This window comes from Echeneis naucrates, chromosome 4 (assembly GCF_900963305.1).
Source record: "Echeneis naucrates chromosome 4, fEcheNa1.1, whole genome shotgun sequence".
Lineage (NCBI taxonomy): Eukaryota > Metazoa > Chordata > Actinopteri > Carangiformes > Echeneidae > Echeneis > Echeneis naucrates.
The window spans coordinates 190,835-214,665 of record NC_042514.1 but is presented as its reverse complement, the minus strand read 5'-3'; the positions used below and the strand labels follow the sequence as shown (position 1 = coordinate 214,665).

Here is a 23,831-nt window from a genome sequence, read left to right as displayed (position 1 = left end):
CAGTGACAACATGAAGCTGGTTTTCTTCATCATCATCATCCTGCAGTCAAACCTTCTCTAGTTCATTAACTGGTTTCCATCATGTTTACATAAAGAAGCTGTTTGGATTTTTGATCTTTATGGTTGAAGTTGTTTCTCTTGGTGCAGCCTGCTGATTAACTGTCACTTCCTGGAAACTTCACTCAACCTGAGCGTGATAGTTTTCATGGTTTTCCGTCGATGTAATTATATCAAGTATGTTTTAGAGCTGGCCCGTCAGCATATAGCGCATACACCACAAATACTACAAGTCCCAGAGTGCTTTGCGTTGCCGCTCAGCGCCCCCTCCCTTTCTGCTGACAGTCATCAGCATTCGTTCTACCGGACACCTCGGACAGACTCATCTCACCCGCCGTGTTGCCTAATGCACAGTTTGCTGAAAAACAGCGTACTCAGCACCGAGTTCACCCGCTGATTTACCGACTTTGGACTGCTCAGTAATCGGTTTGCTGTTGACGTGGAAAGTGCACCAGCCAACGTCCAAATGGAGCTGATGAAGTCCAGTGTGGTGACAGCTGAAGTCAAAGTGTGAGTCTGTGGGTGCTGCTTAGTTTCCATGTTTCCTCCGACACACTGCCCAACTCTGCCCAAGCTGCTCAAAGGCTCTCTGTGTGAGCAGCTGGTGTCTTTGATGAAGATGGAGGAGTCTCCCTGATGATCCTCACAGCCTGACCCAGACGTGCATCAGAGTAAATCAGAACAAACTGAGCTTGAATGAATGTTCTCTTTATGCACTTTTTCTACTCCAAGGCATACACTGTTGATAGTTGAATTTTCATTGAAGGAAATAGTTATTATTTTTGGTTGTTTTGTTGTTGGCCTGTAAAAAAAAGATTTACATTAAATAGGAACTTGATAGGCTACAGATGGAGAGAGACAAAATAAGAAATATAAGTAGAACTGATATGCGTTTTATTTCAAATTTAATTTCTCATGTGTTAATAATATTAAGCTTTGGTTGTTCCAGATTCAAAGTTTACGCAAAACTAAAGTTGTTTCCATATGAAAAGGTCCAACATTACATATCTAGAGAGAAGGGAAAAGATGCACAGATGTAGTCAATTTTTCAATAAATATTGAGTTTGGCCCGCGACTTCGTCCCAGTTTTTAATTTTGGCCCACTGTGAATTTGAGTTTGACAACCCTGGTTTAGGTCAATGACAGAAGGCGGCTGTGTGGGCGGATCGGAACCTGCAGGGGGCGGTTTGGGCCAAAGTAACATCATCTGAGACTTGAAGCTTTTAATGAGCTGATGTTTAACAGCTGATTAAATATCATGTGAAGCTCTAGAGCAGCTGTTTGGATCGATGACAGCAGACAACATGAGGTCACTGATAATAACTCTTTGTTTTGCTGTTTAAAATGGTTTAAATGGAAGAAACTGAAGCATCCATTTATTGATTATTGGCCCATTTACAGAATCGGATATTTTTTAAATATATTTTTAAAAATATTTTGATATTTGTGTTTGGTTAAAGATATTCAGTCAAACCGTTTAAAGTCACACTGAGGCTAATTTTATAAGTTTTACCGATAACAGATTGTTCCCTTTGCGAGGCTGCACCCCAGGTGAGATCAGAAACTCATCAGTCATCTTTAATTATTTTGGTATCAAGTGTGAAATTATAACTTTCATCGCCACTGAGACATGTCCACACGTCTCCTATTCCCTCAGACAGGATCCAGTTTCTCTTCTAAATATCTGGAGCTTTATTTGCAAGGGCAGCTGCCGCCGCCAGCTCCCTATGAATTCTGGGAACAGATGACACCATTTCCTAGAGGAGCTGAGGCTCAACACGTTTTCTGTTTTAGTGAGAATGGTCAGATTATAGCAGATGATCTGGTCCTTGTGAACCAGACCTGACCTGTGTCCTTCATGTCCCCCCCGTGTGACCCCAGAAAATTAATCTGAAAATTAAATGGCTGATTTCTGTTAGTCAGCTGAAGAGGCTGATTCTCTGCTGTCAGAAGAAACTATCATGAATGACGCTTCAAGACACTGAAACAGTTTGATTCAGACTTCGGCTTTAAAAAATGATAAATAATAAAAAGCTTTATTGGAGTGGACTACTTTCTGCGGCGGAGGAATCGTGACGATAAACGCAGTAAATAGAGAAACATGCGGCTGAATACCGAAGTATGAAAAATTGATTCATAAAATATGGAGTATGACGACACGGGTTTGATGACGTCAGAGAGATGAAGTGTTTGTTGGTTGTTTATTTCAGTGACAGACACAGAAAAATGACGTTTTTTGGGGGGCGTGGTCGGGGGGGGGGGGCTGCTGATTCACAGCTTTGGAATTTGCATCTGGTCGCTGATTTGAGCCAATCAGGAGGCAGACCCGAGCCGCCCCGCCCCCCGGGGCCGCCTCCAGCGGCCGCAGCTCGGCTCTCAGGCGGCCTCTCAGAGTCTCTTCCCCGGCAGCTGATCCACACGCGGGCCGCCGGTTCACCGGGAGACTCCACCCTGACCGGGAAACCGGGAATGCTGCTTCCGGTTTCACGGAGCGAACACACGAGCGAACGGAAGCCGAGACGGTGAGTCGGTTTCTCCTCACTTTGTTTCCGGACGAATGAACGGAAGCAGCGGGAGCTGCTGGCCCTGTCGCCGAGCCAGAGGAGGCCCCTCCCGGCCTGGAGTTGCAGGTCAGATCGATCCGGATCGGCTCGGATCGATACTGATCACGGCGGAGGTACTCGGCTGCCGTATGTCAGTTAGGTCCTTCCGCCGATACAGAGGGACTATTTCCTTTCTCAAACCGAGCCGAGGATACCGGTGTTTACTTGTTTATTCCTCTGGGAGCTTATTTGGTTGTGTGTCTGTTGTCGTTGAATTCAAACGGACTTGAACAAACATCCCTGTGCATCGTTAACGGGGCAGTTACGGGCTGTTTGTGTTAAAGGGACCGTCGGTCCTACCGGACACTGTCCACCTGGACAGGTGAGACACCGACACCCTGGACAGGACAAGCTTCTCTTTCCTGACGTTTGAAATTATTCTTAAAACCATCACAATAATAAATTCTGTAAAATGCAGCTGTGATGTAACAAGTCCCAATTTAATCTGTTTCTGAATCAGTTTTTTAGTTTGAGAAGAAATCAAAATACTGATGATGATTGTTGGTCATTTTCCTTCATACTCAACAAACACAGAGACTTTATGATATTTTAACTGGATGAATTAGGTGTGCAGGAGGATGAATGTCTGTTGGCATTGAGGTGAGTCCGCCGTGGGGCAGCGGCTCAGCAAGGCATCCTCAGTGCCACAGAGGGCTGCTGGGAAAATCCTCCATGTGACATCATCAGACATTAAAGGATAAACTCTGAGCTCCGAGCTGACAAACCTCACAGCCACAACACAAACTGACTGGCATTTGGTCTGCGGTTTATGTTGTAGTTTCTCACCCAGGGTGGGGGAGGGGGCAGGAAGCTGGAGGGATTTTAAAGCCTTTAGTCCTCTGGCTTAATGACCGTACCCTTCCTGAAAACTCTGGGTTCAAGTGGCTTTTCCTTCTCATCCAGAAAGTGACGTGAAGAAGTAGATCCGATATAAAGAGTGTGACTGGTTGGTCCGCATTAGTCTCTGAGATGTGAGGGAGTTGGGAAACGTCCTCAACATGAAGAAACTTGAATTAACAAGTCGATGAGGAAATGACATTTTGAAACTGTCGCAAAATCTGAGTGAGGACAGAAAGAGTCCATGGACTGGAAGAGTCAGCTCCTGATACTGGTCCAGATTCTGATTCTGATTCTGACACTGAGTGAGACCGCAAGCTCTGACCTGATAAGCTGTAGTTGGTAGTCACATGGAAAGTGAGACATGGTGTTGAGGAACTTCCCACCTGCAGCTTCTCCATCTGATTATGAAGCTTTGAAATTCTTAGGGCAGATTTCAGGCCCTTGTTGCCCCGGCAGCCTCCAATCATTTTACAGGCTGGTCTATAAACCGACCTAATCTGAGTGGACCAGTCTGCTGTGTTTTCCTGGGACCGACACCAGGAGAGAGGCGCTGCTGTAAGGAGGGGGGGGTTGACTCTGTAATTGGCCCATCGTGGATTAGAAAAGTATGGCTGGCGATCAAGTCCTGGTCTTTACTTGCATAACATAGACCGGCTTCAATAAGCAGAGCTGGTTTACATGATGCCGGTGTCTGTGCTGATGTAACATGACGTTCTCTGGTTATTAAACTTTATTGGGGCCTTAACACCTGCCATAGTTCTCTGAAGTCATTTGTCTGCTACAGCTGATGGAAATGAGCCTCTAAAACCCAGAAGAACCTTCAAAACTAAATATGAAGTGAGGACGTGATGTCTGTTGGTCCGTTGAGTCTGATCTCTGGACTGAGTGTCTGCAGAACCAGCTGAAGGTTGTGATGTTCAACAGTCATGTCACGAGTTAGATTTTTATCACATTGTGATTATAAAAAATTTTATTTCATGAATGTGCAGCTCAGGGTCACAGGTCTCATCTCTGATTGGTTGTCTGCATTGTTGGTGTTGTTGACTTCCTGTCATCCCTCTGGATCTGTGATTTGTACTGAACTGGACATCTGAGGGTCAGTCCTGTTCTGATCTGCAGTTCTGCTGTTTGTGAGTCCACCCTTGGCCTGTCGGAGTGTGTGTGTGTGTGTGTGTGTGTGTGTGTGTGTGTGTGTGTGTGTGTGTGAGAAAGGGCTGTTACGACGGCGCTTCCTGTCAGCAGACATTTGCTCTCAGCCTGAAGGTATTTGAACATCATTTGGATGCAGTGAGGGGAAACATGCAAAGTGGCTGTTCTACTCATCACAGCTGAGTGAGTGGCAGTCTCCAGCAGTCACCGCTGAAAGAATTAGAATTAATAACAAGCACGCTCAGACAAGAAAAACGGGTCTGCTGTCTGTTTGTGTTCTTCTCCTGCTATAATCCTGCAGGGCTGTAAAGGCGGCTGTGTTGTCACTACACTCACTTCTCCCTGGAGGCTTCAGGGTGCGGCCCAGCCTCCATTGTGTCACTGACTGTTTGAGTAATAACCACCTGTAAATATCAGTCTGAGCTGGATGGCTGTGAAAGCTTCAGTGTGTTAAACGCCACGAGCTTGGCCGCCGTCACAGAAGAGGGAAGTGGCAGCTTGGCTGCCTGTCAGCTGTTCCTGTGCCAAAAGCTACATTTCTGAGAGGCCTGAGCAGCACGTGTTCTCAACTCTGTTATCCTGCCAAAAAATGCAGGAAAAAAAACAGAGAAGTTACCTCAGAGCTTGGGCCAGAGCCACGGGGGAATCCCAGCATGCTATTGGTGACGCAACAGAGCAGGACTGAAGGCGGCTGGTCTGATTTGTCCTGGTACAGTCTGCCTGGAAACCGGCTCACCGAGGAGTCATGTCCATAAAACCTGAACAGTTGTGTTTCATGTTAGTGTCTGCTGCCACAGAAACTCAGAGCCAGTTGAATGAAATCCTGGCTGAAGATTCACAACCCTTATGAGCAGCTTTGATGAGGCAGAACATTTCACCACGACACCGTGACCCACATTCAGAGGAGGGTTGATCCCTGAACAACCATGTCCACTGGTCCATCACCTACACAGACAAAGACCTGATTGTTCCAGATCACAATGCAGCGACATGAGCTCAGTCACCATAAAATCCAACCAGTTAATCAGGTTTGGGATGTTCATGTCATTCAAGGAACACCCCCCAGACCCACAGATACAGGCAGTGACACGCAGCTTCCTGGATCCTCCCTGAAGGCTCTCTCAGGTATTTGACCTGCCTGCTGGTTCTGCAGCTCATGTTCACTGTTTCTGTCTCTGTTGTTCTCATGTTCTTTAGGTTTGTATTGATGTGCTAAGTGACTGAAATGTGTCCTGTGTGTGTGTCCCGTTGCCGTAGCGATGACCACAGGCAGGTTTAGCGGCGTGCCCAGTGAGGGAGTGCGTGGCTGCAGATAATCAGATTTGGCAGCATGCCGCTGCTGCAGCTCGCAGGGAGAAGTTAGTGGAAAGTGCGTGACCAGCCTGAGCGACACTTCCTCAATGATGGTGTTGTTGGAGCAGTGCAGCTCAATGGAGCCTGTGTTATTGCCCTGAGAGGTAATAGTGCAAGGAATGTGAGCGCTCGAGTGTAATGAAGAGCAGCTCTACTGACCAACTTGTTGTTGTGATCATGAAGCCACTCAGCTGTTGCCTTCACTTACTCTCTAAATCTGTTCACATGGTGAGAGGAAGCTGTCAGGAAACTTGTCGGACTAAATGCTGCCCGCCCAGACTCTGGTGTGAATCTGGTTTTAATGGTCCTGGACATGGCGATACGTTGCAGTTTGAATTCCTCTGGTGTTCGGTGTCACTGTGCTTGGCATGAGACACTCTGAGCTCTAATCTCTAACATTTACCTCTCGATCCGTTGTTTGCTGTGTAGATTTATTGGTTGGCTGACTGTTAGAAGAAGACCCCCCCCCCCCCCCCACCCGTCGCCAGACTTTAGTTGTGAGCTGTTTACTGAAACAAATAATTTCTTTGTGTGGAGCAAACAGAGCGACCTCAGTTTCTTCCCGGCTCTTATATAACTCTGAAAATGGAGCAGTTTGATTTCTGCTGTTTCAAATGGATGTGAAACAGTTGAGTAAATAACAAAAAGTTCTTCTGTCTTGAGGTGGAGCAGAAAGTGGAACTCTGTCCTGATTGGGTGGTATAGTCTGTCAGTTACCCAGTAGCCCAATCCCCTCACCCCTCCCCTCTGGTTTGTTGGAGCTTCATTTAAAAAAAAAAAAAAAAAAGAACATCTAGTTGTATTTCAGACTGAGACCATAAACTCATCAGGAAAATGTTTACTGAGGAGGGACATTTACCCATAGACTTCAGCGCAGTCTTTTTACAACCAAGGCTCCAGGGCTGGGTTAAGATGGATGCTGAGCTGGAGTGTAGATCTCAGTCCAGGAATGTGAGTTGATAAAATCAGTACAGACCAGCTTCACAGCAGAGAATGTACTGATCCACACGACAACAACAGAGCGATGACACAATACAACCACAAGCCTCAGCTCTACTGCTGAAGACAAACTGATAAACTGTCCCAGAAGCAGGTGCAGCGTCAGGACGATAAAGAATCAGAAGCAGAACCACCCACACTGATCCACATCAGCCCTGAACCTAAACCTGCTGCAGTCAGGCAGAACAGACTGAGACTCATTTAAATAGCCAGTTTCAGTCTCACACTTCAGCCGGTGGATCAGAGCAGCTGCTGGTTTGATGTCATGAAGGGACTGAGGCATCTCTGCTCTGGTGAAAACCTGCCGTGAGTCAAATGTTGATGAAGTTGTTGGTCTTTGTGGCGTCGGACGGCGTTGATGTTTCTGGAACACATTAACAGACTGTCCGCCATGAACTGGTCTGTCTGTGAGCGGCTCGCTCTTTATCTCTGTGGAGTTAGACCCTGAGCTTGCTCTTATCGCTCATCCTGTTTGCTCAGAGCGTTCAGTCTTTAACAAAGAGGATTAACCCATTAGCTCTCATCATTCTGCTTCATCTTTCATTCAGCCGTTTTCTGCCCCCACCCCCCACCTATCACAGCACCCGGCCCCCCCTTCAGCCAATTAGGGTGTTAAATGAGCCCTGAGCCCCTTACTGTCAGCTGTGCACTTTGAGAGATTGTGACATGTTGTGCAACAGTAGAGTGTGTGTTTATGTGTGAGGAGTCTGACATATAAAAACTCAGATTGAAGCGTAGAAAAGTCTCAGGAGATACAACAGGAGGAGGAAACATGTTTAGGTCCAGCACCTTTTAGTTTGGAGAACATTGGAGAACTTTCAACCTATTTACATTGATGTGGTTCATGTTACTGGTGATGTGATGGAGTAAACCCATGAAGCAAGTTGGTTTCTGTAACTTGGTTTCAACACAGAGGGAGGGGGTTGGGGGCCAGACAGACCATGAAACCTGTTCTCTCCCCGGACACACAAGTAACTTCCTGTCAGACTGTCGCTCTTTCTGTGCCGCAGTGTTCGTGTAAGGAAATTACACAATGCACAGGTGTTGTTTCCTGCCAGTCTCAACAGGACTGTCTCTAAACCTGGACCTGGACTCCGGGTGGGCCGGACTTGTGTATTTTTTGGGTCAATCTGCTGTGTGTCTGAGTGAGGGCAAGATCAGCTGATCAGACGAGGCTGTCACTGTGACAGAACGTTCGTCCTGGTTAGGGGAAGTGGGGGCAATGTGAGAGGTGGTGCAACACGGTTTTCACCATCGAACACAGAGGAAGTCATGATGCTGGTGAGCAGAGGATTGAAACAGAGCGACCACTTCTGCTTCCTCTTTGACAGGAAGTTACTTCTGTCTGTGACGCCAACACACACGTGAACTCACTGCCGTCGACCAATACTATGAACTGCAGCGTCTGTCCAGAGTGAGTCTCTCTGGGGGGGCTGCTCATACTGGGTCTGTTCACCACCCTGACAGCTGCAGCTCCAGTTGTGGCTTCATGAGCAGAATGTGATGAACGGTGTTGAGGATCCGTCAGTTGTCATGTCCAGCTCAAGTTTCCCTCAGTCTCGGGTGACTGAAGCTCCTCGCATCAGCTGAACCTCCTGCTTCAGACAAATCAACATCCTGTCAGACTGAGCACCACCGGCAGGACCAGGACCCCAAGTCTGGGTCTGAGCCCCCCATCCGCTCCTAGGGATCACCTGACACTGCTCACCTGTCTGTGTCTCTGCCTGTCTGTCTCTGTCTGTCTGTCTTCACCTGTCAGTTAAAATGAATGGTAACGTTAGTTAATGTCTTGCAGTTTCATCTGTTTCTTAGTTCACATCTGAAATGCAAATGAATAAAACCTGGGTGTGTAACAGACCAATGAAACACACAACACAATACAACAGAGATGCGCTGTCAACTGCAGATGTCACTGAGGGCAAAGTTGAGTCGTCTTAAAGGAAACTTGTTTGACAGTTTAGACGAGAAGAGACCAGGAAGTTGTAAGAAATAGCAGGAAGTGGCAATCTGACAATCCAACATCTTCTCTCCTCCTTCAGGTCTTTATAACCTGTCAGAGACGCTGCCCTCCCTCCCACCAAACTGCTGGAAAAACCATTACGAGAAGTCCAGCGACTGACTGTATGATCTCTGCCCGACTCCCCCCTTCCTCCTCATCATCCTCCTCAGGGACACTTCCACATAACCGCAGACCTGCAGCTGTTTGCTGCTCTGTCACAAGCGCGGCTACAGATTACCTCCCCACCTCCCTCCCACCCCCATCCCCACCCCCAACTGGACAGAAGGACTGACCATCGTCCTCCAACCAGCCCCAACTGCTGCTCCTTCAGTGGGGGAGGGAGGGGAAGGAAGGCCATCGACCGCGGTGCCTGCTTCCCTGGAGATGAAGCTGCAGGCCGTCATGGAGAACCTGCACAGGCAGCAAAGGGCCAAGCTGCTGATGGAGCAGCAGCTGCAGCAGGCCGCCCAGGGCCGCACAGCAGGGGGGGATGAGTCCATGGGCAGCCCTGCCCCCGAGGCCGAGCAGGCCCAGATGGCGGCGCTTGCTGCCATGCGTGCCGCGGCAGCCGGCCTGCGGAGGGTGTCAGACAGCCCCATGTCAGAACGCAGCAGCGGTGGCGAGGAGGAAGGTGACGATGATGACGACAATGAAGAAGAGGAGGAGCAATACAAGGACATGATGGGCTCGGATGAGGAGGAGCAGATGTAAGTACTGAGCATCTTCACCTCGACCTCCTTGGACGGCGGTGATTGATCTAAACCGTGTAACTGTCTGATTCACAGCAAACAGAAATGGGACGAGGACGACTTTGAGGGCGAGATGGAGGAAGACTATGATGACGACCTGGCAGAGGAAGGTCTTCCAACGGAACATGACGCCGTCACCCCTGGGAAAGGTATCTTCCTACTGCCCCATCGCCAGCTCCACCCTCATTCCCAGCTGCTGAAGGCCCGCCCCAGCGTCGACCAGGAGCCTCGCGTTGCTATTCTGCCTCCACACGCCACGCACAGCCACGCAGGGGGGCAGGACCACGGGGACTGGACGTACGAGGAGCAGTTCAGACAGGTAGGATCCTCCATGGACCATCATGTGGAGATGACCTCTTTTGCTGGGGGGTCAGGGGTCAGTCCCTGTCTTGGTCATCATCACCAGCTGCGGGGCCCGGGGGGGGGTGTCATGCCGTAATGCAGGTGTTTATTGTAAACACAGACTCAGATATTTCTCAACATGTCAAAATGACAAACTGAGCAGAGAGGAAGAGAAAGCAGTTGTTGGTTAAATCTCCATCGTTGTCCCTCAGAGTCCGTCATGAGCCCCCCTCTAGCTCTCCAGGTCTGTGTGATGGGCTGACTGACTCGGAGCAGTTGGTGGTTTTCTCATGTCAGGTAGGAAAGCAGGACATTTATCATCACATGTCAGCAGTCATGAATCTGCTGCAGTGACCGTTATATAATCATAGCAGCCAGCACCTTGGCTGTTGAGATAGTGTTGCCCAATCCAGGGTGATTAAAACCTGTGTGACGCCTACAATCAGAGGCTCCTCCCACTCTGAACCTTATTGGTGGTTACAGGGGGTCGACATTGTCCTTCGAAAGTCTCTTGTGTTTCAATGTAGAGACACAGGCTGTGACCTCTGACCTATTCATACGTTGTAGCGTCTGAACCAGGTCGTCCTCAGGACTATTTCTTCTCTCGGATGATTACAGTGATCAGTCATAATTGCAGCTGCGGCCTGAGACTCTAATCCCTCTGTCTGCAGTGAGTCATGAGAAAATGGCCGACACTTTGATAAGCAGTCTCTACCTTGATAATTCCCCCCTCTTGTAAATCAGAGTCAGTGATTCAGTCTTAATTTATATTTTCTCTGCGGCCTTGGCTTCTTCTCCTGCCGCTCACCCTGTTGTTAGTGGTTTCTGCTGCTCAGAAACAGAGACGCTTGTTAAAGCTGCAGAAACACTTTTCAGTCTATTTTCAGGGCAAACTGTTAATTTCCTTTGAGCTGCAGTCATTGTAAAATTTTCATTATGGAGTCAAGCACAGCAGTTAGAGTCAGATGGACCTGATACCATCCAGAGAATTAACAAGTTCCCTGAACAAACTGACATCAGAGGAGCCAACCAGGCTCAGGCTCTCAGGGGCCCCCAGTTTACCCCCCCGCTGACACACACACACCCACGAACACACGCACGCGCACATGAACACGAATATGCACATGCGAGACTCATCCTCATCAGCTTCACTTCCATATAATTCATCAAATTTTAAGTTTGTCTACATGAAGATGTCCTTGTGAAAAAGACGGTGAATCCAGTAAGACACGTGGTCCAGGCTCTGTGTGTTGACTCTGGGGGCAGGAAGGGGTTAAGGCTGTTGAGTTTATTTTGGGCAGGTGGGTGGGGGCGGCTGGAATGTGCCTGGGGGAGGGTGATAATGTGGCCACCAGGAGCCCAGACCCTCAGCAGAAACCTCCTGGGCCTCTATCAGTCTGCAACAGCTGGAGTTTGGCCAAACTGAAAACTGCCCTTTTCTGTCTCATGAACCCAGCAAGAGCACAGAAGAGCCGTAGCCAGAGTCCACTACAGTCCACTACAGTCCTCTACAGTCCTCTACAGTCCACTACAGTCCACTACAGTCCACTACAGTCCACTACAGTCCTCTACAGTCCACTACAGTCCTCTACAGTCCACTACAGTCCTCTACAGTCCAGCACAGTCCACTACAGTCCACTACAGTCCACTACAGTCCAGCACAGTCCTCTACAGTCCTCTACAGTCCACTACAGTCCTCTACAGTCCACTACAGTCCACTACAGTCCACTACAGTCCAGCACAGTCCTCTACAGTCCTCTACAGTCCACTACAGTCCACTACAGTCCACTACAGTCCAGTGCAGCACACTGAGGCTCAGTGTGCCATCCCCCACCCCAACCACTCTGCAGGATCAGTGTGATTATTCTGTGGTTGAATTAATCAAAGCGGTGGCGTCCTTGCCAGCAGCATCCTATCAGAGCGCAGCAGCATTAAATAAAGGTCCTGCTATCAAACACACACATATCACATATTCTGTAATTCAAACTGATTTGCTGAGGTGTCATTTCAAGAGTTATTTCAGTGATAGCAGCCTCCTCCATACCCTCTGTGCCCCCCCATTTTCATCTGCCCCTAAAAATATCCATATCGATATCACAAGCTGGTATTTTACTTCTAGAAAACGTTCACACCCCTTTTTAGTGTAAATGAATCACCGCTGATTAAAGTCTCCTGTTCTTAAATACATTTATGTCTCAGATCCTGATGTTTCTGAAGCTGGACCTGGACCATGACTGGCCACTGAGTCCAGGTCACTGGTCTCATGACTGGACCTGGTCCAGGCCTTTGAAGTGTTGGACTCTAGCAGCTGGGCAGATGGAGCCCAGATGGACAGTAAAGCGGAGGCGTCTTTAAAAATTCATGGCACTCACCATGATGGGGGGGGGCATTAAACTTTAAGCTGCTCACACACACACACAGGGTGGGGGGCTGTTAGTGACGGCAGGAAGTGTAGCTGGAGTCAGAGCCAATAGGAAGTGACACTTGTCTATCAGGTTTGTGCTGATGCAGCTGCCTGATAATGGGGGGGGGCACTGACACTGACTGAAAACACACTGAAGTGAAGTCATCATCATCATAATCTGGTCTGGATTCATCAGTTTCATTGTTGGTTTCATGTCCATGCAATGACTGAAGAGCAGGACAGTTTCTGTTGGGGGGTGTAGAAGAGCCCCGCCCTCAGGCAGTACAGCGATCGCATTGTGCAGCTCCTGCATGGCTGTGAAGACTGAGGCTCACTCTTCTTCATTGGTTCTTCTGTCGACGTTGTGATGCAGAAAGTGAGAAGCTCAGTGTCCTTTATCCTTCAAGGTCACATGTCTCCATCACAACCCCTGAAGGACACCCGTCCTGTGTCTTCACTTCAGCCTTGAACCTCACAACAGGCTCAGAGAGCCTCTTTATTCAGGTGTTGGTCATTTTTCTGCAGAGTTTGTTGTTGTGTTGTGTTACAGAAAGAGGCCTTTTCTGTCATTCAGAACACAAACTATTTGTCAGCTGTTCCTAACAAATTGAATACAGAATGAAAGGAATCTTTTCATCTTTTGCCTTGAGATGAAAAGGAAGCGAGTTGAAAGAATCAATTAAGACTCAGGTCAAACAGGCAAAGATTCTGTAGCTCCCTGTCTACAAGGTCTCCATCCCTTTGTGTGTCTGTCTTTCTCCCAGTGATGCTGCTCTGGGTCCTCGTCCTGTTCTTCCTCTGGCTTCATACAAAACAGCACTCGGCTCATAAAAGATTGTTCGAGCTTTTGACCCACACAAACACTTCACTGCTGTCTGTCATAATAGTCACCCTTTGTAGTTGTGTGTCTGTGAAGATACAACAGGCTGCGTTCACAGACACTCAGGGAGTCTGACATACAAGTGACACCAGGAGGAAGAGATGAAGACTTCAGGTGTGTCCAGATGTCAGAGCAGGAGCAGACCAGATCTGTGCTGGAGCATCAGTAATATTATTGCCAAGGTTAAGTTTGTTCTGGTAAAAATTAGATAAGATAAAAGACGTTGACACAGTCATAGAATACAATTTGTTTTTGTCAGTAAATTAAAAACAGTCTCATTTTGATATTTAAGGGAAGTGATGAAGACGAGTTGAGCTTTAAAAAAATCATTCAGTCACTCAAAACCTTAAAACGAATGTTCCTGTGAGATTTGTTCAGATTCATCCTGCTTGGGGACGCCTGTTCCTCTTCGTGTACAAACAGGACGTTTTCAGACCTCTCTGCTGATGTCAGAAGCTCTGTGCAGAGCGCAGGGTCACTAGAGGTCAAACGCTCGTCCATCTATTGATCGGGCAGATCAGACACGACGCCACGACATCTGGATATCTCCATGCATGAGGCTGGAACGGCCAGATATGTCTCTATTAAACTCCTGGCTCCGCCCATCAGCACGCTGATGGACAGCCGGCGTCGGACCACAGTGTTACGGTCGCCTGCTCTATCTCTGCCTCCATCTTGGCCCCAGACGAGCTCTTTATCTCGCCATCTGCACTGGCGCTGAATAAATACCTCCGGCTTCATGCCAGCGCTCATCAGACAATGATCAAACTTTATCTGCTGGTTTGGTTTGATTCAATAGCAGAGACCTGTGGGGGGGGGCAGTTCAGCCTGACTGTGAACATCCTGTATCACTTAAGAATTTATTCTATTTCATGGGAAAAGAATCTGTATCATTAAGTCTTCATGGTGCTTAGTCAGTTATTTTGGCTATGAGGTCAGATGTGAGAGAGAGTGTGTGTGTGTGTGTGTGTGTGTGTGTGTGTGTGTGTGTGTGTGTGTGTGTGTGTGTGTGTGTGTGTGTGTGTGTGTGTGTGTGTGTGTGTGTGTGTGTGTGTGTGTGGGTGTAGGTGATCTAGGTGATTGACAGGTATAAGGGAACATGCTGGCAACGCCCTGCTCTCAGTTTTGGTTTTCAGTTGCAGTCTGTGTTTTGTGTAATGTTACACCTCCCATTCTAACATTTGCATTAATGGTGGAGTTGTCCCCCCCTCCCCGACACACCACAGCGTCTGTTCCCTGGTTACTGATTATTTACCATATAAATGTTTCAGTTTTGAAATTATTTGCTGACACACTTTGGGGGGGTTACTTGTCCTGGTTCAGTCTTTGGGGGTCTGGAATTTATAACATGGTTACCATGGTTACGAGTCTCTGTCTCTTTTTCTGTTTGTCTGTCTGAGCTTTAATCCGGGGGGGCCTATGACAGAAAACACTCTGAGGACAGGAAAACCTATACGAGCCCCACCCAGCTGATACTGACTGTGTGTGTGTTGGGGGGGTATAAGGACATAAAGAGGAAGTGAAACAGGGGAAGTAGAGGAAAGTAAGCGTAATGTGTGTGATGGGGGTGGGAATCCTCCACAACCCCCCAACCACGTTACATCATCAGCTGCTGAGGGGGAGGGAATTTGGGTAATTTCCAAGATTTATGGCAGGGCACTTCATGCATCCTGTAATTAAAACTACCCCCTTTGCCTCCAGCAGGCCTGTATATTAGCCCCCTCCCCCCATCACCACCAGCCCCCAGTCCAGCTCTACGGTCGCTGGTGTGCCACCCCCCCACCATAATGACATGTGAAGGCAACTCAGAAGGACACACAGAAAGACGCACAAAGAGACACATACACACACACAGAGATCAGAAGCTGTTCTATTTGATAAATTCTCATAGTCTGTCTGTCTGATTGGTACACTGTCTGACACTGTTGATGCTGTGACGTTGGTTGTCATGGTCACCAGCATCAAGGTTTTCATTCCAAAATGTGTGATAGCTGACTCTTCCTCCTCCTCCCCCTGCTCTTCCTCCCCTTCCCCGCAGCTCTATGAACTGGATGGAGACCCAAAGAGGAAGGAGTTCCTAGATGACCTCTTCAGCTTCATGCAGAAGAGAGGTGAGAGTGTGTGTCTGTCATCTTTCACTGGGGGTGGGGCTAGGCTGGAGACAGGGCCTTGATTCTCTTCAGAAGTGATTGCTTTATGGTTATGTTGTTCTCAGGCTGTAACCAAAAGGAACGAGTATCAATGTCTGGGACACACACAGTCACAAACCAGTCCTCAGTCCAGCAGCAGCCCTGTCGTTGACAGTGGATGCTGGCGGGCCAGCCAATCAGTGAGCAGCTGAGGGCTCTCCCCTGCAGGAAGCTGGTAACTGCAGAGTGATGCTTCATTTGTCTGGAGATTGTTCAGTCAGAACACATTCACAGTGTTTCAGAGGATGAACCATCCTGTGTTCATATCAGTACTACAGTCAGACTGTGTGTGTGTGTGTGTGGTGTTGACAAAACATCACAATGTTGAGGCACACTTTATTAAAACATCAACTCACGTGAAAATGACCAGATTTTAATTTTGATTATTTATGTTTTGCTGGTCATTGACTGATTGCTGATCAGTTGGAGGTAAAACTCATATTTTAGAATTGGCTGATGAGATTTAATTAATGTTCCGAGTACTGATCAGGTGGCATCAAAGTGTCTGGATTCAGTCGTCACTCATTAACGTCATGGACCAGTTCAAGATTCGGTATTTACTGGTTCTAGTGGTTTAAAGTTCACTTTAACCCTCCTCACTGTGTGTGTGTGGTCCCAGGAACGCCAGTGAACCGTATCCCCATCATGGCCAAGCAGGTTCTGGATCTGTACATGCTGTACAGGCTGGTGACGGAGAAGGGGGGGCTGGTGGAGGTCATCAACAAAAAGCTGTGGAGGGAAATCACCAAAGGACTCAACCTTCCTACCTCAATCACCAGTGCAGCCTTCACCCTGCGCACACAGTCAGTGCACACACACACACATGCATAGTGTGCCACCCCACGGGGACTGAGCTGTGTCTGCCACCCCCCTAGGTACATGAAGTATCTGTATCCATATGAATGTGACAAGAGGGGACTGAGTAATCCCAACGAGCTGCAGGCCGCCATCGACAGTAACCGGAGGGAGGGGCGGCGCCAGAGTTTCGGCAGCTCACTCTTCACCTACTCACCTAACGGGACCCCCACCATGTTGTCCTCGCCAAAGCTTCCCACACCCAACGTGGGCCTGACGGTGGGCACCAACGGGGCCTCACTGACCCCCATCCAGAAGGTCAAAAAAGGTTTGTTGGGCATGGGAGGGACCCCAGTGTCATGTCAGTAACATCCAGTCCATCTCAGACCATCTGCTCCCTCAGGGAAGGAGGTCAGTTATACCTCACATTATACTCTGCCCCCCCCCTTTGTGTGCTATGAAGAAGAAGGAGGCCAACCCCTTCCAGGAGTGGCCGTGGCCCGTCTGCCGGCGGGGACCTTGGCGGGACATTCGGTGGCTGCAGTGCAGGCAGCAGCAGCTCAGGCAGCGATGGCAGCTCAGGTGGCGGCTCTGGAACAACTGAGGGACAAACTGGAGGCTGGCGAGCCCCCCGAGAAGAAGATGGCACTGCCGGCAGAAGAACACCATCGATTGCTACAGAGAGCGCTACAACACAACCTGCTCGCCATGACAGCCCAGATTCCCATGAACATCCGCATCAACAACCAAGGTACTGGGGGGTAATTTGATCTTTGACCTCTGATATTTATAAAATCTACAGAACTGAGAAAACCAGGAATTATTGAATCCTTTTAAACCACATTTAGTATATTCTAATATTCATTTTTTTAATGAATATCTCCTCGTGTTCAGACTCATTTGATTCTGTCTTATCAGTTCAGACAGTTCTCTTTAATCAGGAAACATAAACTCACTGTGTGTGTGTGTGTCCTTGGGTTGGGTTTGGGTATTGGTTTTCTTTTGTTTTGTGGGGCTTGTATGTATATGTTCAGAAAACATGGCTATAAAAATAATAGAAAAAAAGAAAAGAAAACAAGAACTCACTAAAAACACTCTGAATGTTTCCTTATTTTCCTGATAAAAACTGTGTAAAGCAGAATAACCAAAGAAAAGTTCCTCTTATGAGTTTGGGTTGTTCTACAGCTGATCTGATATTTCTATCTTTATCTGATCAGACGGGTGAACTACAAAGTGAGATTAGTGCCTTATCGAGCTATGTTGAGCCTAAAATCAGACTTTTCTGTGTCACGAAGGCAGCTCTCGTTGAGGCTGTCTGTATCACCATGGTAACTGATGCTGCGAACATAACCTGGTCTGGTCCAGTTTTTGTTCTGACTTGCGGCTTGAAGTTGGCTATAAAAAGCGCTGACTTCACCGATCATCCTCCCCGAACATGAGCTCAGTGTTTCTGGAAGAGCCAGTGAATTTATGAGCTCTTCGGAGGGAGAGAGCTTTTCTGGACTGGAGTGATCTGTTAGTGTTTTTGGATGATATTCTCTCTGAGCAGTACAGATTCTCACCTGAGGGAATAAGTTACATATGTAATCTTGTTGAACCATGTAGAAGTAATGGGACCAAACAAAACCATGCATTTACAGCATGCTACCATCAGTAGCAGTTTTTCACCCAATAAAAAAAACACCAATCTCAGGATATGTTTTATTATTTATTAAAGTTCTGGAAAAGGAAAAGTCATGAGTATAAAATGTCAATCATGTTTAACAAAATATTTTAAAGTACCATTTAATGCAGTACCTTACTCTCATACTCCAGTTGCTCAATCTCAAGTCTAAGTTTCTTGATTTCCAGCTCTTTTTTCTGATTATCCAGCTCTAGATTCCTTCTATAGAGGGCCCTCATATTGTCTGCTCCAAACTGTATTAATAGGACATTGAGCTGTTCATGTAAAAGTACATGACAACTTTGACAGTTACCTATGTTTGGGGGCCAGCAAAGGTGTGTGCTGGCAGCCTGAGCAACACTAATGTGTGTCCCTCAGCTGTAAAATAGACTTTTCTCATCTGAGAAACAATAAATATGCATGTAGTATTTTACCACCAAAGCACTTATACATCCCTTGAACAAAGAACAGCTGCTGGGAGCTGCCAGCTCCAGGGTCTGACTGAATACCTGCTTGTATCCCCTCCATGATCCAGCTCCTCTGAGGCCGTGTAATCTGCTGAGGCGGCCCCTCCAGTCTTTCTCCTCTCATTTTTCTTCTTGTTTGCTTAAAATAATATTAACACTTAATATGTTACGTAGTGTATCATCCACAAGCCACTAAAAGAGGGATAAATGGACAGCAAATACAGCAAATACCACTTTGGATTATATTTTTGTGCTTGGTCCAGTTTTGCCCTGCTGGCACTACAACTAATAGAACACCAATTAGAAAATTGCTTAAACTTCATCACAAATAAGACAAATCAAATAAATCTCACTTTGATTTGGCCCTAATCTAAGTGATTTCCATGTATCCTTCATTGTGAGACAATGTCAGCGAGGGAATTAAAGTCATATGATAATACGTAATATATATTATATCGGCTGTATTAACTTACACAATCAGAATATTTTAGTCAGGCTCCCTCTCATGCCTTGTTTGTAGAAACAGTGTTGTTTTTAGCTGTTCTTATCGGTCTGAACTCTTCTTAGCTCTCCATTATCATAATCTGCTTCTCTTGGCTGAAATATGCGGCACGTAATTAGACAATTTTTCTGCAGAAATGACGTCAAATGACGCCTAAAGGCCCATTTTTATGTGAATGTGCACAGAGCCTGCTGAGGAAAGCCTGGGCCGATGAATCAAGTTGATAACCACCGTCGAGATACTCGTTATCTCTGGTTGGAGCTTTGGCTTTGTGGAGCAAGCTCACCCAAAGAAAGCCTGGTTCTGTTGAGCTTCCTTCATAGTTCAGCCCTCTGGAGTTCTGCTCATTGTTTTTGTCCATTGATGAGAATGGATGGATAAACACACAGAAGGAAAGCAACAGAGCTCCAGTCGGAGTCAGACTGACCCAAGTTCTGGACTAACTCGGCTCATCAGTTTATCACTAAAGTCAGTTTGAGATCGGACTGGACCAATCAGCTGATGGAAGAAGAGACACTTCCTGTTAATTAAGCAGTTAAAAATGTCTTCAATTAAGTTATTCAGTTGGTTTGTCTTGGTTAGTAACAGAAAGTAGGAAACAGGTTAGATCGTCATCTGGGCTGATGATGACAATGAATGTCAGAATCAGATAGAACATCGTTTCTGTGCGGTTTCATCTTAGTCATCAGCAGATTAGAGTTTTATTCAGTTTCAGTACTTCATGTTTTCTGACTGTCAGTGACACTCTGCTGTTACACAAACCACAGACGAGCAGGGAGGAAGTCACCTGCAGCAGCAGAGTTTATTGACCTGTTTAGTCTGTGGGGGTGGTCCGTAACCGATAGCTGACTTTTCTAATTCACACAAACAATAAGAACCTTTCCTGGTCTGGATCACTGAGAAATGAACAGGAACAGAAAGAGAATTAACAGAGTTTCCCTCTGACAGACGGCAGACAGGACTCGGCCCTGAATCTCACCACCAGCAGCAGCAGCAGCATCAGTATGTCGCTGGAGCTGAACGGCGTGATGTACACCGGTGAGCAGTGCCGCCATCACCATGAGAAGATGTCTCTGTCTTTGTGCTCAGCTCATTTCCTCCAACTGTCAAAAAAAATAAAAGTTGAACTGCTCTTGTAAGTTAGATTTGAAAGTTGACCTTCTGTTAACTGCCCTGTGTCCCTCTTGTCACTTCCTGTCCAGGTGTTCTGTTTGCCCAGGCAGCGGCGGGGTCAGCCTCATCTGGAACGCCTGGGATGACTGTCTCAAGCTCGGTGAGCGGCATTCATCCCGGCGCTCTGCAGCAGGAGAACACACCTACCTCAACCTCAACCTCCAGTAACACAATGTCTTAACAAACCCACAGCCGTTACCTTCTTCCTTTTCTATTTTATTTTCTCTTTTTCAATGACCACGCTACGAGAAGCCAAAAACCAACCTCATTTCCTTCATCACTGATGCCAAAAAGAGAAGAACCGTGACGCGGACAGGAAGTTGAACACTTGAAGTACACTATCTCAGGTTTTCTCTCATAAACTCACCTCTCTGTTCTTTGTCGCCAAAATAATTCTGTAAAAAACAATATCATAACTGAGAGCCAGTATATGCTACACAAAGACGTCTGCACAGCACGTGCATTATTTATTTCTACACAAATGTACAGAACAAAGGAGGTGGCCAGAACTAGGAAGGGTAATGCACTGTTTACACACACACACACACACACACACACACACACACACACAGCTACTGACTGACAGCAAGTTTTCATCCCTTAGGGTTTTTTAATTTTATTCTAAGTTCTCAGTGTCGTTTTCATTATTTTTATTCTCTGTTGTGTTTATCATTTTAATCTTTAACAACTTTCACTGCAGGAAACAAATCTATATATTTAGAATTATATCAAAAAGAAAATATGAATATAATCTATTTTGAATCAGAAAAGCTTTAAAGGTATATGTTGTTTCTTCAGGGCGTATAACCACGTACCACTGTGACCTCATTTGGTGTAAAACCTTGGAAACTTATTCACGTGTTGTGAGTCAGGGCAGGTTTTCACTCCCGTTGTGTACCAGTTACACATCATCAGTCGAACGTCTGGACCTCAGGAATCAGGGATCCACTTATTGATGCATTGATCCATTATTGGTTTTTATTATTTTTATTATTATTATTGATGCTCCCAGACTTACAGTGGTTTAGCTTGTTAGCTGAAAAGCTACGTGGCTGAGCTGCAGCCATCGCTATTGAAACATCACCTGTCGGTTGACATGAGGCCAGTTCACTTCATATGTATGGCAACCGCAGGTGTGACGCCGGCTCACTGTTCACACTGCTGCGCCTTGACACGCTGGACTTCCTCTGTGTTCAGGTGTCTTGTTGCTTTGTACCATTTCCAACAATTCTCTGCTTCCCCTTTTCTGCAGAAAGACCCATGTTGTCTTTTTTATGACTCAGCCTTTTCGTGGCGTGATCATCTTAAAGTCAGATGCTTACATGTATTTGTAGAAACAGGAAACAGGAAAACTGTGAGTGTGTCATCGTGATGACGCCCACAGGGACAATCGGAGGTTTGGAGATAAGATATTTTGGTTCATATTGTTTTGAACGTCGATTCAACGTTCTGTTGTCTTATATATTTTGTGTTGCTGCGACTTCAGATCCAAGTGCTTCTTACCTGGAGCTGTATGAGGACCAGTCTGAGAGCGGCTGATGAAGAGCAGGTTGATCAGACGTGTCCTCATCAGCTGCTGAAACGGATCAATCACTGAGCTATTTGAACTTTGACCCCATCCCCCCCAACCAGTTGCCTCGTTCCTACTGATAGTAGGAAGTTAATCAGGTTTTGTGTGTGAAGCCTTAAGGCCACAGGCCTGGATCCCGGTTCATGGAGCGAGACGTAGTTTGGTTCAGAAACACAAACATGATGCTTTAAGTCCAGCAGGAAAAAATTGCTGTTCTTCTCCTACAAAATAAAACTATGAAACTAGATCTTTATCATTTCATTTTTAAAATCAGAAAGAAACAGGAAGTCACTGGATGAACCAATGTTTCCATGGTGACAGTTCAGGGAAGTGGCAGGGGTCTGAATCTGACCTGTTGGCTCCTCTTCAATCCAAAGCAAGTGAACCAGCATTGTCCTGCCACCTACAGGACACAAAGAGAAAAGCAAACTTCTTATTGGTTTGAAGCTTTATAGTGTCCAGAGACAATGACATCGACGACAACGGTGATGATGATGATTTTTCTCCATGGTGTTTGTGTCTCTGAGCAGCAGAGGTGGAAGGTTCAATTCCCTGATCAAAGACTTAAACCTGAACAAGTCACAATGTCACCGGAGGTGGTGATGCTGACAATCAGACGGGGGGGTACAATCAATCAATGTAAAGAATGTCAACACAGTCTCTTTAGATTTGACCCTGTGACCTTTTGACCCCCCTCCATCCATGTTTATTGGCAAACTATTGATCAAGTCTGAGAGACATTACATCTGATCAGTGGAGCTGCAGCTCTATCACAGTTAGGGTTAGGGTTAGGGTTAGCATTTTGACCTGTTTTCGCACATGTTCATAGCTTCATGTGCTTCACCCTGGAGAATCCTGGAGAATGTACATACTGGTTTAGTAGAGTTTGACTTGAAAGATATTTTAAAACCACAGACAATCAGTAAAACAGTAAGTTTTCCTCCAAATGATTTCAGATCATGATCGTTAATTAATGAAGGATTATTGAAATAAATCAATTGCTGAATAATCAATGAGCTTTGGTTGTTAGTTTAGAATCAGTCACATTATTGTTGTTGTTCATGCAGTTACAAGCTCCGCTTGGTTTGTTATTGTGGTGCGTTCAGGTGCTGTTGTACAGGTCACACCTTCCCTCCCACCCCCACTCACCATCCTCAGGTGTTGGGTCTGAAAATGTTGCTGCTTTCACTCCCCACTGAGCTGGAGCTCAGAAAGGGACCAGCCGGACTCAGCTCACATCCAGGCTGGTCCACGGCTCAGCCTGGACTCAGTGCTGACCCTCCTCAGGTGGACTCTGGAGAAGAAAAAGGAGGAGAGAATAACAAGATGCCTTCTGTGAAATGACCCGTATCTCTAAGATTCATGACTTAGATTCTTCTTTTGGTTTATTGGGACTCTGGATTATATCACGTTTCTCTTGTTTGTGTTTGGCTCTTTGCCTTTTTTGGATTTGCTGTAGAGACCCTGCACGCAGAGATTACATGTAGACAGATTTATTGATATAGTGATGATGATGATATGTGATTACTTTAGGGAAGCATGTGATGTGTGTGCGGAGGTTTCACATGCATCTAAATGTCAGAACTGAAACAAGGTTTTGTCTCTTGTCTTTAACTTGCTCAGGAAAATCTACCTCTGCCTCCATTTTGATGCATTTAACCTATTGAGGGCCTCGGTTACAGGGTGGGGGCTTCATAGGGGCCTGGGTGCCAGCACCCCAGAATATTTCTGAGATGTGACAGTTCTAAACCTGTAAACGTTCCACCCTGGTTGGTGACAGAAAGGATCACCCCCTCCACTTCAGGTTTTTGGGCCCCAACAACAGGAAGCTCCACTCCAGCTAAATACTACCAGTACTACAACAAGTACTGAACAGAATCAGTACTGACTTCAGTCTGTTCTGTCCATGTGTGCTTAATCCTCCTTTTTCTATAAATGATTACATTTTTGATGAACCCCCCCCGACCCCTTCTTTTTTTTTTTTTTTTTTTTTTTTTGACAGGTGAAGAGCGACTCTTATCTATTTACTCAATATGTGTTTGTGTGAATACTTTTATTTTGAATCCTGAAACTAATAAAATATAATCTTTCTTAAAT

At 46.5% G+C, this 23,831-nt stretch overlaps 1 protein-coding gene across 2 annotated transcripts; it reads left to right on the top strand.

Moving 5' to 3' along the window:
• The first annotated feature begins 2,423 nt into the window (after positions 1–2,423).
• Positions 2,424–23,831, top strand: arid3a (AT-rich interactive domain 3A). 2 transcript variants are annotated; one of them, XM_029499403.1, is made up of 9 exons: positions 2,424–2,579; positions 9,041–9,707; positions 9,786–10,068; positions 15,414–15,486; positions 16,184–16,367; positions 16,440–16,685; positions 16,820–17,110; positions 19,940–20,029; positions 20,194–23,831. In XM_029499403.1, exons 2-9 carry the CDS (start codon positions 9,385–9,387, stop codon positions 20,330–20,332), a joined length of 1,629 nt encoding a protein of 542 aa, XP_029355263.1. In that variant the 5' UTR covers positions 2,424–2,579; positions 9,041–9,384; the 3' UTR covers positions 20,333–23,831. The 2 variants fall into 2 exon arrangements, with proteins under 2 accessions (XP_029355263.1, XP_029355262.1); XM_029499402.1 differs by having other exon boundaries at positions 16,440–16,687; positions 16,823–17,110.